This window comes from Pagrus pagrus (assembly GCF_965226575.1).
Source record: "Pagrus pagrus genome assembly, chromosome: 16".
NCBI classification, from domain to species: domain Eukaryota; kingdom Metazoa; phylum Chordata; class Actinopteri; order Spariformes; family Sparidae; genus Pagrus; species Pagrus pagrus.
In genome coordinates this window covers 8,998,074-9,013,866 of record NC_140200.1, presented here as the reverse complement: position 1 = coordinate 9,013,866, position 15,793 = coordinate 8,998,074, and the positions used below count along the sequence as shown (strand labels likewise).

Genomic DNA, 15,793 nt, shown 5'->3' with positions numbered 1-15,793 from the left:
AGACACCGGCACCCTCTCACAAACACATTCGGCTGACGTCAGTCACGGCTCTCATATTCGGATGGCAAATCACCTAATTAAACGCTACTCATTAGCCATTCGGGGGAGCAGTGGATTTAAGTACTTTCCAGTGGCCGTGACATTTATAGGTCAAAATGTTTTCCCCACCTCGGGGGGTCAGAGGGGGCTGCGAAGTGAGACTTAATCAGCCATTCAGTTTGTAGTTAGTTAAGAGCCGGCTTTTCCTGCTTCTTTCAATTAAAATTGGCTCTGCTTGCAGCGACAGCGGCCCGAGGACAGAGAGAAAATTTGATGTGAGAGCCTCCATGACCTCGGGAGCAGCTCTGTAGCACTGAGAGACGTATGAAAGTTTGACGGAGATGATTTAAATTCTGCCTGTTGCCGAGGAAACTGCGAGTGCCACAGGCTGGAGTCGATGTGCTGCAGAGTTAAAGAGACAAAAAAGCTGACTAGATTCCCCCCCGGCCCCCTCACCTCCTGTGTCCTCCATGTTTACCTCTCTCCCCTCTTTCACTCCACCCCTCCGTCGACGTCTCGCCCACACCTCACCATCTCCCTCAGATCCAGAGGCGCACAAGCCTGTTGGAATAGAGGAGAAGCTCCGGAGGCCCTTCTTCTCTGCTTCGCTCAGCTCGCCCTCACCCCGGAGTAACCCGACTCGAAGGCGGCCGATCAAACACGACTCTTGGGTATGTCGCACCATCTGCCTCCAGAATGATGATTGGGAAAATATTATTGTTTGGTCAGTTTTAATGGTCTGCGATGGCATTTATTTTTGAATGGATGCATCAGTTAGAGCTGAAGTGAAAGAAAATTAGTTGGCAACTATTTTTAGGTATATTTTCAAACAAAAATGTCAAACATCTGCTTGTTCCAGCTTCTCAAAGGACCAGTCCGTAGGATTTCAAGGGATTTAGGGGCAGAAATGGAATATAATGCTCATAAATATGTTTTTATTAGTGTTCAACAATCTGAAAATAAGAATTGTTGTGTTCTTGTTACTTTGGAAGGAGCTTTTAATATCTGCAGAGTGAGCAAGTCCTCTTCCACAGACTGCCACTCATTTTTTGGTCGAATGCTGAGAAGGACAGTGAAATAAAATGGAGTACATGATAAAATAAACTCTTGTTAGAAAATGTTCCTTGACTTTAGGTTTAGCACTAAACTGTGTGCTCATCAGTAGTCGTCCTCTCATTTTAAAGGTGAGTGCACTGATAGTAATGTAGCTGTAATCGGAGCAGTCGCATGCAGATGTTGTAAATCATTTCACAGCGGCTCATCAGTCCCCATCCTGGTATTCACTTGCAGATTCTTAACACTAGGTGACACCATATTCATTAGAATATCTCAACAACAGACTGATCTCAAATTCCTCTGAGTTCGCTCTTGCATATTTTCTCCGATAGGATTTATCTCTCTGCTGGGAGAAGTGATGTTTTAATGGAATCAGATTTTCATCTTCTTTAATACTCTCCTCTCTTACTTTTCAGTAGTTTATAATCCTTTCATGCTTGCTTTTTATCAGGTTAAATTTTACATGAATTTCAGTGTAAAATGGACAGAATGGTATTTATTTTATATTTTTTAGCAGGTCATGAAGTAAAACAAAGCTATTGCAGGTAAAGGGGAGCAGAAATCTTAGTCCTTGTCCATATGTTTCCAGCCTTCGTGTAATATAGCCACATGAATAGTACCTTTATTTTATACATTCACAGTGACTGGAAACATGCATTGTGCTGTGTTTCATTCTTTAGCTCACTAATTAATTTCTGTGTCTTTTGGATAAAATAAGTCATGACAGACCGCTGACTCAGTGAAGAGGCACATGAGTATGAAAGAAGCGGCATGACTGTAATGTGCAGTCATGTCTGTGTGTATTGATTCGTATTGTTTCCGTCCCAACAGGACGTGGAGGATGGACTCGATGATGCATTCTCAAGGTAACCTTTGCATATGACTACAAGTCTGCTGCTGAACACTGGATGTATATGCTTTAATTTATGAAGGGAGGCTGGATTGTTCGGAAATTTCGCCTCCGGAAAAAACACATTTTATGAAACCAGTTTGATGCTGACGCCAGTTCCAAACGGAGACGGATCGCCTTTTGAATACTGTCAGGCAATTTCTCGAGGATGACAGCTGCACTGAGGGTGACAGTCAGCTGTCAGTCACCTTTCAGACTCTTTTAGATAAGAAAACCTTCATATGACAGTTTGACTGACACAGATTTTTACTGAAATTCACACACACAGACAGACACGGGCAGGGAGATGCAATAGGCTCCTTTTTTCAGGTAACTCAAAGCGATGAGGCTACATCCATGCTAATGACCTGGTGTATGAGAACAAGTGTCTCAAGGTTACAGATTCAGGTCATATTGGTTGTTTGGTAACTATATTGAGTGTTCAAGAATTGGTGAGGTTGTGAATCTCTGATCTCATATTAAACAAGAGCTGAATAAAATGAGACTGATGAGTGTTAGAGCCGAGCAGCTGTCGGCTCTAATTAAAGCAAAAACAAAGGGCATTTCAAGTGGTTGGATGTGACTTGATCCACTACCTCGTACACAGCCAGTTGTGTGATGTTGAAGTACTTTTTGTAGTTTTTCGAGCCTCGGGTTCTCTCAGCTGAAAAGTGATTATATTGTGAATGGGGATTATGCTTTGGCTGAATGTCTAATTAGTCTGCATTTACGGTGAGACAGTGAGTGTTTTTAACCGCCAGCCATTGGATTTACGGAAAGAGCTTTAGAAATCCTCTGTACATTTCTTGGCTTGTTTTGACAATTGTGTATTTAACAAAATGAAATGCGTGGAAAAGAGAAACGAGCACAGAAAAAAGAGCCAAACTCACAGTTTCCAATTCATGCCATCGTCAAGACAGCGATATTTATTGTAACATAAAGTATTTTCTAATTTCCTTTGATAGGACTGTGGTAACCTTTTAGAAACCACATTGATCAATCACATAGAAGAAACAAGACCCATATTAATAATAAAGATAATAAAAAATGAAGAAATGGTTGACTTAAAATAAAAGTCACAACTTTCAATTGTAAATTAATATGGGCACAAAACAAATAAAGAAGAAAACAACCACAAATATTTGATAATAAGTCAAGAAGAAAGGGAATCCAGTTCATTCCCAGTTGGCGATATCTCTTAATCATCCATTGTTGTTACCAAATATAACTACGTACGAGCAACGGAGAGGAATGCTTATATACATAAAGTTAAGTTTCATTTGAAGTCTTGTCTTCAGGGTTTAATGATCTCAGTTCACTTTAACCAGATATTTATAAATATTAAATATTTATGTTGGCGTACTCAGAGGGAGAATATCAATCGCCTTCATTATATATTTAATGAGCTGTCTTTATCTAGTCTTAGATCGGGCAGCCTCAAGTTTATATCATTTACAAGTTCTGGACACAATATTCAGAGATTATCACCTGTGAGGTTTCACACAGGTGCAGGTCGTCCATTCTTAAAGGGATTGAAGTTGTAAATACTTCTCCTAAAGTCCGCTGTGTGATCCCCCTTTAAGGGCGAGACCAGACTGTGTTGCTTGTGCGGAGAAGTAATGAAAACAGAGCTCTCTCCATTACGCTTACAGACTCCTCCACAGGGAGAGCTCTGTCACTTTCCTCGTCCCATTTCTCTTTTAATATAAAGTGCCTCCTCTGATAATCTATTTAAAAAAAAACAGGAGTAATACTGGATATAAATCTAGTATTATATTCATGAGTTATAAGCAGATATGAGTATTTTAATTATACCGTCCTGTCAAATGAATCTCATCGGGGATTGTAATGAAATAGTTCTGCATTTGGAGAAATCTGTTCCTTGGCCACATATTTAATCTTTTGTCCATCAGATTAAGGAAAAATTCACCACCGTAACAGTTTCGAACTGTTGTAAATATTGGATAAGCTTGCTTGTCTTTCAAGTGAATACACAGCCAAATATCCGTGTCCCACTTCGGCTGGTGTCTCCAAGCAGGACATCAGTTTGGGTTTTTGGATTGTTTGGGTGTTTCTAAGCATATTTATCTGTATAATGTCTTATTACAGTATACAGTGTTTGTCTGTGAAAAGTACATAACATACATTAACTACACTTATAAGTCTCAAATTATCACATTCTTTTTGTTTTCCCCCCTCTTAGGAATAAGTGAAATAACTGCCTCTCTCTAAGTTTTTGTAACGACCAATTATAGACCTTCATTAATATTTATCCCTCCTCACCGTCTACCATTTGGAGGTGAAGCCTGGGGAGCCATCTGCTTTCAGTCATGTGATAAGATTAATTTCTTTAAGTATCATCCCGAAAAAAAATGTATTCTGGTTTTCTTTAATTGCTGGTAGGTTGAGTGAGTGTAACAAGTAGGTTTTAAAGTATAGGTAATTCAGTTAGCAGTCATACCTGTAGCATTAGCTTGGAGCTAAAGAAGTTTGTTAACTTTAGTTTGATTTTATTATATGCTGTGTGATATATCACTGTATGACAATGACTGACTGACTACAGGAATCATGTGCAACTAGCGAGCAGTCTTTTGCATCTCTTGAACGATTCCAGCCCATAAAAATGACTTCCTTTACTGCCAACATGATCACCACCTCTCCTGACAGAGCTGTCAGGAGCACTGTGACTGAAGCCACGAGTGCACTCTGTAGTACGTCAGCACCTTTTCTCTGAACCTGGACTACGATGCAACACCTCCTTTCTTTCCTTGAAAGCGTGACAGTCTGTGAAATAGTCATTTTGTGGCCGTGAGATGCCTGCAGAGCGAAATGGCTCAAAAAGTAAAGCGGACAAAGTACATTTACAACTTCCTGCTCTCAGTACACTCTTCCCAAAACGCCAAACCCATCCAAACTTTTTGATAATGCCCAAGAAACTGTTGGGAATGTAGGCCAAACAGTCCAGTGAGTGTCTGAGCACACCGAATGGCTTTTCATCTGCTCGTACAACCCGCTGATGTGTGTGTACGTGTCCTGCAGAGAGCTGTGTTATCCCTCCAAGAAGCGAGAAGAGCAACTCATTAAGCGGTGTTGCCTGCGGCTAATAGATCTGCTTGTTGTCTCTTAGCATGAAAAAAAACTCGGGTTGAAGCAAACGAGTAAACACGAGGCAGAGATTCTGCACTGGGATGTCTATGTGGAAGCTGGCTTGGCGAGGAGGGAGATCAGAGGAGGCAGGCGGGTCATCAGCGAGGCTGTTCTCAGCAGGCTCGATAGGATATACTGACCTCGAGTTGTCAAGTGGAGGAGGTGGAACGCTTAAGAGAAGCCTCTAAATCTGACATCCTGGAGGAAACGCTAAAGGATTGCAGAGTGTTAGAGCAGACTTCCTCCGCAGAGGTCAGCGAGCATGTCAAGCTCTGCTGTGGCGGTGCACGAATGGTGGATAAGATCTGCCCTGAAACACGGAAGTCTCCAGATCACTTTGAGCCGTCACGGCTGTCGCGCCGCTTCAGCGTTATGAGCGACTTGGGGAGATCGGCAGAGGAGGGGTCGCGGTCTCAGTTTTGCCTGAATGTTCAGGGATCATACGCTCGACTGCAGTTGCCAATTAACAATCATTACTGATGAGCCTGCCAATTGTTTTCTTCCAAATGATTAATTGCTCAGTCTATGAAGTGTCAATAAAGGGACACAATCGAATGATCGAAACAACACAAAAACAACACATGTACAAAATTTAGAATAAAATACTGCAAGGTGAGAAAAAACATTTGAGTTAAAATTGTGCGACCGAAAGTTTGGTAACCTCGACTTCATCCAGTGGTGAAGCGTTTATTTACACCTGGTCTTAAGGGCCTTGCTCAAGGGCACCTCTGTGGTGATAATGATGGTGAAGCAAGCGCTGCCTTCACTTTCCCAAACCAGATTCATCCTGCCGGTCCAGGGATTTGAACCCTCCGGTCGAAAGCTCGCTTCTCTAACCTTCAGGCCACCACTGCTCCTACGGTATATCAGTGTTTCACGGACTTACAGATCCTGAAGATATCATGGGAACTTGTTTATCTCTGTTTGTCCCGGCCTCTGCTGTGAACTGTTCAGCCAGTAGCCTCTCAGATGAAATGTCTGATCAAGAATTAGTTGTTTACACACACACTGGCAAATAATTAAAGAGGCCTTGTTCTCATCCTTCAGGCTTGATGTTTGAAGGCTATCTCTACTATCCGCAGGCTTCTTGACCTCATTTTCTTCGTTGAGCCTCTTTTAAGAGAATGTGTGAATATAAAGATGACATTTTGGGGTCAATATTTTTGATGTGTGTGTTGGTGGCTCGCTTTAAATCACTTCATTTCAATCATGAGCAGCAGATCAGCCTCTCGGGGTCGATAGCAGTGCTTCATAGTCTCTTAAATTTAGCTACAACTGAGGCAGCCAAACCCGCTTCAGTCAAATCATTTTTAATTAACTGTACAGGTCAGGGTTTAGGCCTCTGTAAAAGATCGAATTGTTGGAATAGTACATAGTTATTCAAGTGGAGGCTCGGGGGAATTGGTGCTGACAACTATTAACATCAGCTTCAGTTCAGATGGGTTTAATTTAATGGTTTGAGCTAAGATGTCTGAAATGAATGGCGACCTTGGAGTTCAGATGAATATTATGCAACTGCTGAAGTGCTTGAATAATGTAACCTTGTCTAAATGTGACGAGTTCTTTCTTTTTTTTAACATTTTTAATTTTAAGCTTCTTTGAGCGTTTCTCTATGTTATGCATGGTGAAGCAGGGACAAGCTGTTGTGCACGTACACTTGTCAGGGTGTTCGTGTTCTCTCTGTGAACAGTCTGCGAGCTGGAAGTCAGTGTTTTAACACGTCTTAATCTTCTACTGTCGAGTCACATTGTCACGACTTTTCTCTGTCTCCTACCTGACATGCAGCAACATGGAAGTAGAGGAGATGGACACCGGTATGTATCCACACGTTTGGTGATGCATGTTTCGTGAGGCCTTACATTCAGAATACCACCATTTCATTGTTTGCATTGTTCATACAAATCATCTGTCATTAGTTCTCGTTCTCTTTCAATGAGCCGACATGCCTCATGGATCCGTTCCATGAGGGGAAACTATCAACATCTGCACATTTGTGAACACATCTGTATGAGAAGGGGGCACACACAAAGACATATTCAAGTAATTTAGCCCATTGAATACATTTGAGATATAAACAATAATGGCCTGATACTGTAGTTGTGGAAAGCAACTACAGTAGTACAGATGGCAAGTCTGATTGCTGATTGTTAAATTGCTGAGAATGTCAATGTTTAAAAAATACCTTAATTTACTGACCTACAAAAGTTGAAACTAGGAGTGTGACACATTTTTTTTTATCCAATCCAATTTTATTTGTACCATCACTGAACAAATGTGTAAAAATCTTTCACATTTCTACCCCCAGGGGGCGCCACAGTAGCAACATAACATGATATTTCTGCAATTGAGTTGCTTTAAAGGAGATGAAACTTAGTTCAAAAGTCCTTCATGAGCATTTGCCCAACATATTAAAGCATGGTGCCAACAGCACCACCTTGTGGCCATTAATAAAATGCCACCATCTCTGAAATGCGTGATTCACTCACCACCAATTTCAGGTGGCATCATCAGACGTAAATCGTCTACGCTGCTGTGATGTTTGACTTCATTCACCTCTAGGTGGCGCTATAGTAAAAAATCCAATTTGATCTATCTCTTACAGGACATTGATTGCGGTAACTTGGAAATTAAGCCGCAACAACTCACTTCACTTTAGTGGCCTGCTGAAAGGATGGTACTGGTTACTAGAAACTAGTTGGCAAATTTCCTGGAAACGTATTAAAGAAATTACCCGCTGTTTATTAACTGCTTGTTGGAAAATAGCTGAAAATTATTATAGAATAATTTTGGTGTAATTTTCAATACATTTCGATGTTATTTATATGGATATTTGTGGGTAAATACAAAGAAAATGCAAATATATGTTGCATGGTAATTTCCATATATAGACACAATTATAATATGTGTTCATATGACACTGTATTCATTCACGGTCATTCCAACGTCCTCTTCATGTCCTTCATACATTTTATTCTTCTGTCAGTTTCCAACCTGCATCTCCTGTAAACCCTTCAGACGAATAAATATTTAGCAGTATTACTTTTCTCTCTTCCTTGTCTCTGTCAGACTGGCCGAGTCCCGCTCCGAACCCGTCACTGACGATGCAGCTCTGAGTCCGCTGGAAGTCTCCGAGGAGAATCTGTTTTCTATCCGCAACAATGAGTTTGAATAACACACACAGGGCAATAGCTGCCAAACTCGCAGCACCACAGAAATTAGACAGAAATCATACCACAGGCCCCGAGACCGACAAACAACACAAAACAGCATTCATCACTTGGACAAACAGGAAAAACATATCACGCTTCCCGGTGCACAACCTGAATCAAAGAGGCTCTGTTTGATATTCAGCGGCTGCTGCAGAGAGGCCAGAACGAAAAACCCTGGTATCATAAACTGCTATTTCTGTGAATGCCTGCCAGTCAACACACACTCCCCTCAGTGTAAACAGCCATCTCACAGACATATTCAAATCCCAACAAACTGCCAGATGAAAGACGGTGCACACAACACTGCGAGGAGAGCGAGAATGACACATTTCTACTCAAAAGAAGTTCCTGTAGAAGATCGTAGGATGAACACTGTCTCCTTCTTTTAATCTAAAAAAAACCCCTTTCACATGTGGATTCCGCTTGTAAATTCATGTGAAGATTTTTTCCGCATCAAAAAGTCCAGAAATGTGTGTATATAAGGCTGTCATCTCCCTCTGATCTTGGCGTTTGATTGATAGAATAGCAGCTGGCGGTCTCAGCAGCTACTGGAAGAAGTCCAGCGTTAGACGACATCAGCAAACATGGTGCAAATCTTCAGTCGTGATACTGGATGATTTAGACGTTCATCATTCAGTTTGATGTGATTCAGCCATGTTATAAGTATATAGACACTCTGTACCCATGGGTCATCTTTACCAACAAATCAAACATAAGCTCAGTTATTTTCTTTTTCGTTATCAGTTATAAAACAAAACAAAACAAAACAAAACACAAGGGATGCTTACTTTGCTTATCCAAGACTTCTAACCCCACCTCTTGGCCTTCCTCAGCCGACAGATTTGCTCAGTTTTCATGTAGGTGAAGTTTGTTATACAGCGACCTAATCACTGGAATTAATGTTGGCAATGTATGTTTCTGCAAACCACTGATTTGTTGAAACTTTACATTTGTTTATGTTGCAACTGTTGGCGACTCTGTGTTTCTTTGGATTAATTTTTCAGTTTTATGTCGTTGACAAAACTGTGCTCATGGTCTGCCTAGGTTTAGGCACAAAAACCACTTGGTTAGGGTTGAAAAAGATTATGTTTTGGCTCAAAATACCTGTTTTGGTTGCCAAAAACACAGCTGGCAATTGTTCCATGGTCTCCTTAAAAATATCCAGTGGTGTCACGCTTACAAATGTTGAAACACAGTCTCAAACTCCTGATATGAAAGTCAGGTCATTAACATGTAATGTGAACCTGATATCTTACATTTTGCAGAAATGTCAATATGGTACGTAGCCTGTGACACGTACAAATGTGAACATGTCAGCGGTTTGCAGAAATGTTAACTGTCGACATTTTATCCTGGCAGTTGGGTGGTATAGCAGGTGGTGTTGTGGATCAGGGATGGCGTCAGATCATAAAAATAATCCAAACCCAGCAATAGAAATAAATGATGACAAACGTATATCCAAACTAAACCATCACCATGACAACTCGGCAACATCTCCTGCTGAGGAAGGCCTTGAGATGCTTTGGACCTTCAAGCTTTCTGTTGTTACTCCATGGTGTAAGAGATTCACAGCTACTCTGTTCAATCTGTCTCATTATTGGAGCAGCAGTGCAGTAAACTAGAGTTTAGGGACCATCAGCAATGCTCTTCACATTTAAAGGGGTACTCCAGTGGTTTAGCACTGCAAATTCATTAAGCTGAGGGACTCAAAAGAGACAGATTATGTAACGCGTATCAAAATTCACCCACTTCATCCAATTCAGTCATCCACAGATGACTTGTAACGCTAACGTTAAGTCGAGCTTGAGGCTGCTTTTTCAAGGGTCCTCGTCAAAATTTTTGCCAAGAGCTTTCTTATTATTTGATGAACATGTGTGCTGCTACACAAAAATTTACCGAATGGGTTCAATTTCTGTAAAAGCAAGAAACTAAACAATAGTGTTGTAATTTAAAGATTCGTAATTCTTGTAAGCCTGTCGAACACTGACTACCGCGGCAAGCTTACTGAGAAGTAAGCTACTAGTCATGACTAGCAAACTGAACTCGATGTGTAAATATGATGGAGTGCCCCTTTAAGGTAAACAAACCTTAACCAGGGTTTTAAAGATCCATTCAAAAAACAAACAAGACAACCTCACTGTTGTGAGGAATGTGGATTCAGTAGTCAACATCGCTAATCCGTTGTTGACCCTTGCTTCATGTAAACAACGTCAATAGAGAGTCAGTGAAAACACAACCACAAACATTTTGTCTTACAGAAACAGACTGACATCCCTGCAACAATCAAGTCCAGCGCTGTCTTACTTGAACACTTAACCAAAATGTGACGACCACTTTACGTTCAGTCAGCTGTACATAAGGATTACGTTAATGTCGAAGAATAGCGATGATGTAAGGTCAAGAGGTCAACTGTATGGCGAGGCCGAACTATTAGAGTAAAGAAACCTATTTCCATATGCTGTATTTTTTCAACGTCAAAGCTGTGTAATTTATGTATGCATACTGTATCATTATAAAAGACGTAGGACGAATAGGATCAGGGCTTGTTTTTTTGTTTTTTTAAAAATAATTACCACTCTTGTTGAGATGTGAATATGTAGACGCTTGTACGTTTTGCATTAGGTTAGACGATTTGTACAAATGTACTGTGGTTTTTATTACAGCAGGATTTGCTTTATTTTTGCTCCAAAATAGCCATTAGCAACCCACATACTGTATACAACACATGACTTATCCTGCTCTCAAGTCAGTAATCCCCTTTTTCCTCACATTTTCCACTGTGTGCCACACAACACGGCCTCCGTCCCCTTCGCCCTCCGCTCGCGCTCTGCAAATTATTTTTATCCGCCGCTCAGAAGATGTTCGCTGTCAAGAGGATATTATATTGTGCCTCCGTCTGGCTGAAGTGGACTTTTCTCTCTGTATTCATGGCATCATGGCTGAGAATCATTGTGAAGGCACGGGGGGGGCGCGGAGGGGGCTCGGTGTTGTTGTCATGACACCCGCTGCCGAATAATTGGATGGCTTATCAGGTTACGCCACGAAGCTTAATTGCATTGTTTCGTTCCTGACTGGCAGAAACGCCAGCCGACACTGCGTATTTGAAAGAGAGGATATTAAAAATAGCCCTCCACCATGTCTGCGTTTGCATCTACGTATCGACTGTAGAGTTCAAGGTCAAAATGAGGCGGCGTCATTTTGCCTCACCGTTTTCTCACGAGCAGAAATGATTTTTACAACATTTTCTAACCTTTTTCTGCTCCGTCATTGACTGACCGATTGATTCCCGCGCGGATGCTTCACTATCCGCTGATTCAGTGCTATTGAGTGATATTTGGAGATGGGCTGTCATCCAGGAGCTCTCAGACCCCAGAATTGGTTTTCAATAACGACAACCAAAAGCCAGTCGTAAGTGTTTTGTTTCTGCGCGGCTTCACCACGAGGCCGCGCTAGTCGATATTACACTTGGATCACCTAGTCTTGCCCTTCCCTAATCGATTTTCAAGCAATCCCGCATCCTTATTTAGAACTGATTGATCCCTGTATGAATTATATTATGGGATGGAATCGATCTGCTGCACTGTACAGGCACCCGAGAGTTTTGTTCCTTGTAGCCAGAAATACTGTACACAGCACACTGATGTGGCCAGATTCCCAGTAAATCTTGCAAATCTTTGGCACGGCGAGACTTTTTTTTCCATGCAGGAGGGGGCACTTGGAGGTATAACATGCCAATTTGAGTCTGGAGTGCACTGAATACAAATCAGCCTGTGACGGTTTGAGGCCAGGAATCATTTTGAGGCTTGTAAAAATGAGAAACTGGGAAAAGAGGAGAATCGTCTGATAAGCTATTACTACCCAAATTAACCACTTTGACGTTTACAGTATCGGTTTACTTTTCAAAGAAGGTGCTTATTTTCTATCTATGCAATTAGTGGGTTTCCAACAGTGTTGTGATATTATGAGAATAGAAATTTGTGTAAACACCGCAAGCAGCTGAACTGTGTAAAAACATGTACAGAATTTGGAAACTGTTATGGTTTGTTACATATTTATGCTTAATAAAAGACTTTGTACAAAACTGTCATTGCACTCGTGTAATTCTTTCAATTGAGGTCATTAGATACAAAGATACAGCTTGGTCTTCAGTAGTGCTAGACAGTATGACTACATTGTTTTTATATCAAATCAATTTGATTCCAGGAATGCTCTATGACTCGATCAATAATGAGCTCCAGCACATTAAACAACCACAGCTCAGTCTGCAAGATCAAATATTTGAGTGTGTGAGATTATGATTTACAGCCGTCTTCACATAACTCTCCAGTTTAAACATGAAATTGAATTCATTATGTCTCTCTCTCTCCCTCTCAAACATTTTCGAGTCCGCTTCGGTCGATCCAAACCAAGGACGTTCTCTTGTCTGTTTGTCTGATTGACGCAATCACATCGATGTCTCTGTTCACTCAGCCCACAGCTCAAACCTGAAAGGATGAACACCAGGTGCAGGCAGAGAATGTCAATATGAACTTTGATGAGAGATAACATAGTTGTGCACTATACGATTAAGTGAATTATACCAGCATACTTGTGTTTGCAGCTTGTGGGTGTGAAAATATTCTATAACCAAGGCAATTCAGTTTCAGGTACAGTTATTATGTCATGATTTCTCACACTGCAAGATGAAGAATTAAGTAAGTGATGGAAAGAAAAGATGTCAAAAGTTCAGATAAGAGCTCTTTCTTCCATGTTTTGCTGGTATGAAATCTAATCTAAGGTGCGTGTGTTTCCGTGAGATGACAGAGCTTTCCGAGTGTTTGTTTAGTCTGATGACTGTTTACAGAAGTATGCAAATCTTTTAATTACTGTAGACGTGGTGCCTCCGATCCTATTACCAGACTTTGCAGCACCGACAGAGAGATTCTCGGAGATCACCCAAGGTTTCATTCTCAGGGTGGCTACGAGCTGGCATTTTTTTTTTTTTTTAACATTAAAGGCTTCTTCAGCTAGTCAGAACTGAAGAAGGCTCTTGGATGAGAGGTGAAACGTCTTCAAAAAACTGAAACGAGTCCAGTTTTTGTTTTTTATCGTTATATAAATGTAATAAAGGAGTAATTTGTCAAATATGGCCAGAATTCAAAGGTAGCTCTAAAATAAAGGGGCAGCTTATCACCACGGTAACCGACAACTGCAGTTGATCGTATTTCAACGCTGTAGCTAGCTAATTAGCTCATGGCTCAGTTAGCCGCGGGAGGAGAAGACACGCCAGGCGGGGACAGAGAGGGCGGGCAACGGCGGAGGAGCGGGAAGAAGTCGGGCCTCAGCAACGGGCTAAAACAAGGAGCGTGTCGAGCTGGAATATTTTCACATCTTACTCTGTGAATTGAGGATTTTAAACCAGAGGTAGTGTGGAAAGTAAAACCGAGACTGTTGGTTTTTCATTTGGTTTGTCGACCTTGAATGAAGTGTGTTTGAGAGCAAACACTTTTTTTTTTTAACCACAGTGAACATGTTGCTTTTGAAAACAAATATGGTTTGAAGCAGAATATATTGATAGATAAAAACATGTTGTGAATTTTAGGAGCGAGAACATCTTTTCTTTTCTCAGTATCGATTTGTTAAATTGTTATGAATGAAGCTTCAAAACATTCGACACGTCCCTCGTTCAGACATCAGTGATTCAGAGATAAAAACAGATGAATATGAATACATCCTTTATTTCACTTTTATAAACCTGTCCACTTTGTTCTGCCTGCGTGGAGGACGGTGGTGAGTTGGAGCCTGTGTTCAGAAAGGAGATCAAAAACTGCACTTTGATATTTTTCAGAGAACCCACTGGAGACTGAGAGGTTACACTGTGTTATTCTGTGCAATGAACAGCAACCACAGCTGCTTGTACACTGCGTCTGTCTGTGTGCTACGGTGACAACAATTCACAGCGCTTGCTTTTAAAATGATAATTGCTTTGTTTTGATCAGCGTGCACGCCACTGACCGAGGATGCTGAGTCAATGACAGGAGCCCGTCTGCGTCTCTGCACTTCGGCTGCTTTCTGCTCTCCCGTGCTGATCTCTGGCAGATCTGATCTCACCGCAAACAGACTGCACCTGAATGTCACGTCTGCAGAGCCTACAGCGATGAGTCATAAACCCTGGTTTTATGCAAGCGTAGTTTGATTTAGAAAATATTTAACAAGGTGCTGTTGGTGATTGGTTGACTGTGCATTTCTTCAGTTAGAACACTTTGCAATTAAAAACAGCATTGTCACCTTCAACACTATATTAAATACTGTAAGGTGAAAGAGACAAAGAAAGACAAATAAGATCTTTGGTATTGTTTTAAAATTTTGAACTATTACAAAATAAAATACCTTTATAAGGATTGCAACTCATTAGCTTCTAATTCAGCAATTCTTGTTTAACTTTCTGGTGATATGTTCATTACCGATATATCTAATTCGCCATCGTCCATCGTGTGCTCACTGGCAGATCCCAGCCAGTGAGCAGCTCTTTTCGCATTCATGACTGCGTAATTAATTGCTAATTGGCTATTTAACGCAATTTTGAAACGGCTAATTAGCCACTGATAAGGTGTTCCTCGCCGTGCTAATGGCTTAATGTTGTGTTGGTAATGTTTGGGCCGTTTGATATTGGGAATCCACTGAGATTGGCTCGTGAAGGTCGGATATGCTAATGTTTTATTTAACTGCTGCAACAGAGAAAGGGGCATATGGAGGGCAGTAACCTGCTGTGAATATTTCCCTTTGTAGTCAGGGGTATGACCACCGTGAACCATCTGATGTCCAGTTTCTATTATTTGTTTTGATGCATTTGCAGCGTAAAAATGCTATAAAAACATTCTTCATGTACAACAGGAGGAGGATAACTGGCTGGATTTATAACAGAAAATAAAAAAAGGACCCTGAAAAACTTACTGACAGTAAACCGTGGAAGCCTCATTAAACATAACCAGTAATAAAAAGACATACATTCTTACTTCCATTAGCCTCGTCCATCTATTTCTGCTCCGTTACTCAGGCAGAAATACATAAAGTACAGATGGAGAACAGGAGGAGGAGGTTGCTAATATTGCTGCACATGGGAACAGGGGGCTGCAATAATGAAAGCAGACTCCTATGCAAACCCTGTATTGAAAACATCTATGTATTTATAGATGCAGTATACATCGGGATCTCTGACTCACATCTAAAATCTCACCAAAGCTTATCTCGGCCATAACAACAGCCCATAAATCTTCCAAACAACTAATGGAAAGAAGCCTGCAGCACTGAGACAGCGTTGTATAAAAAAAAAGAAAAGATGGAGGGTGTAGAATATTAGTTATTAATCCCTGGGACGCTGTAATCACTTTCTATTTTAAGCTTAGCTGTGTCCTTAGATACTTCTATGTAATTACTTTTGTGATTAGGAGCATTCTGGATTAAAGGCCAGGTG

General features: G+C 41.0%; 1 protein-coding gene across 1 annotated transcript in view; it reads left to right on the top strand.

Annotated features, from left to right (window-relative positions):
- LOC311271402 (low density lipoprotein receptor adapter protein 1) overlaps positions 1-12,415 on the top strand; it is a 51,161-nt gene extending 38,746 nt beyond the window's left edge. The window contains exons 7-10 of the mRNA XM_084377045.1: positions 583-710; positions 1,927-1,961; positions 6,917-6,945; positions 8,198-12,415. Coding sequence (XP_084233171.1) covers positions 583-710; positions 1,927-1,961; positions 6,917-6,945; positions 8,198-8,244 — 239 coding nt within the window. The 3' untranslated portion in view covers positions 8,245-12,415. The remainder of the gene's footprint in view (positions 1-582; positions 711-1,926; positions 1,962-6,916; positions 6,946-8,197) is intronic.
- The last annotated feature ends 3,378 nt before the right edge of the window (positions 12,416-15,793 follow it).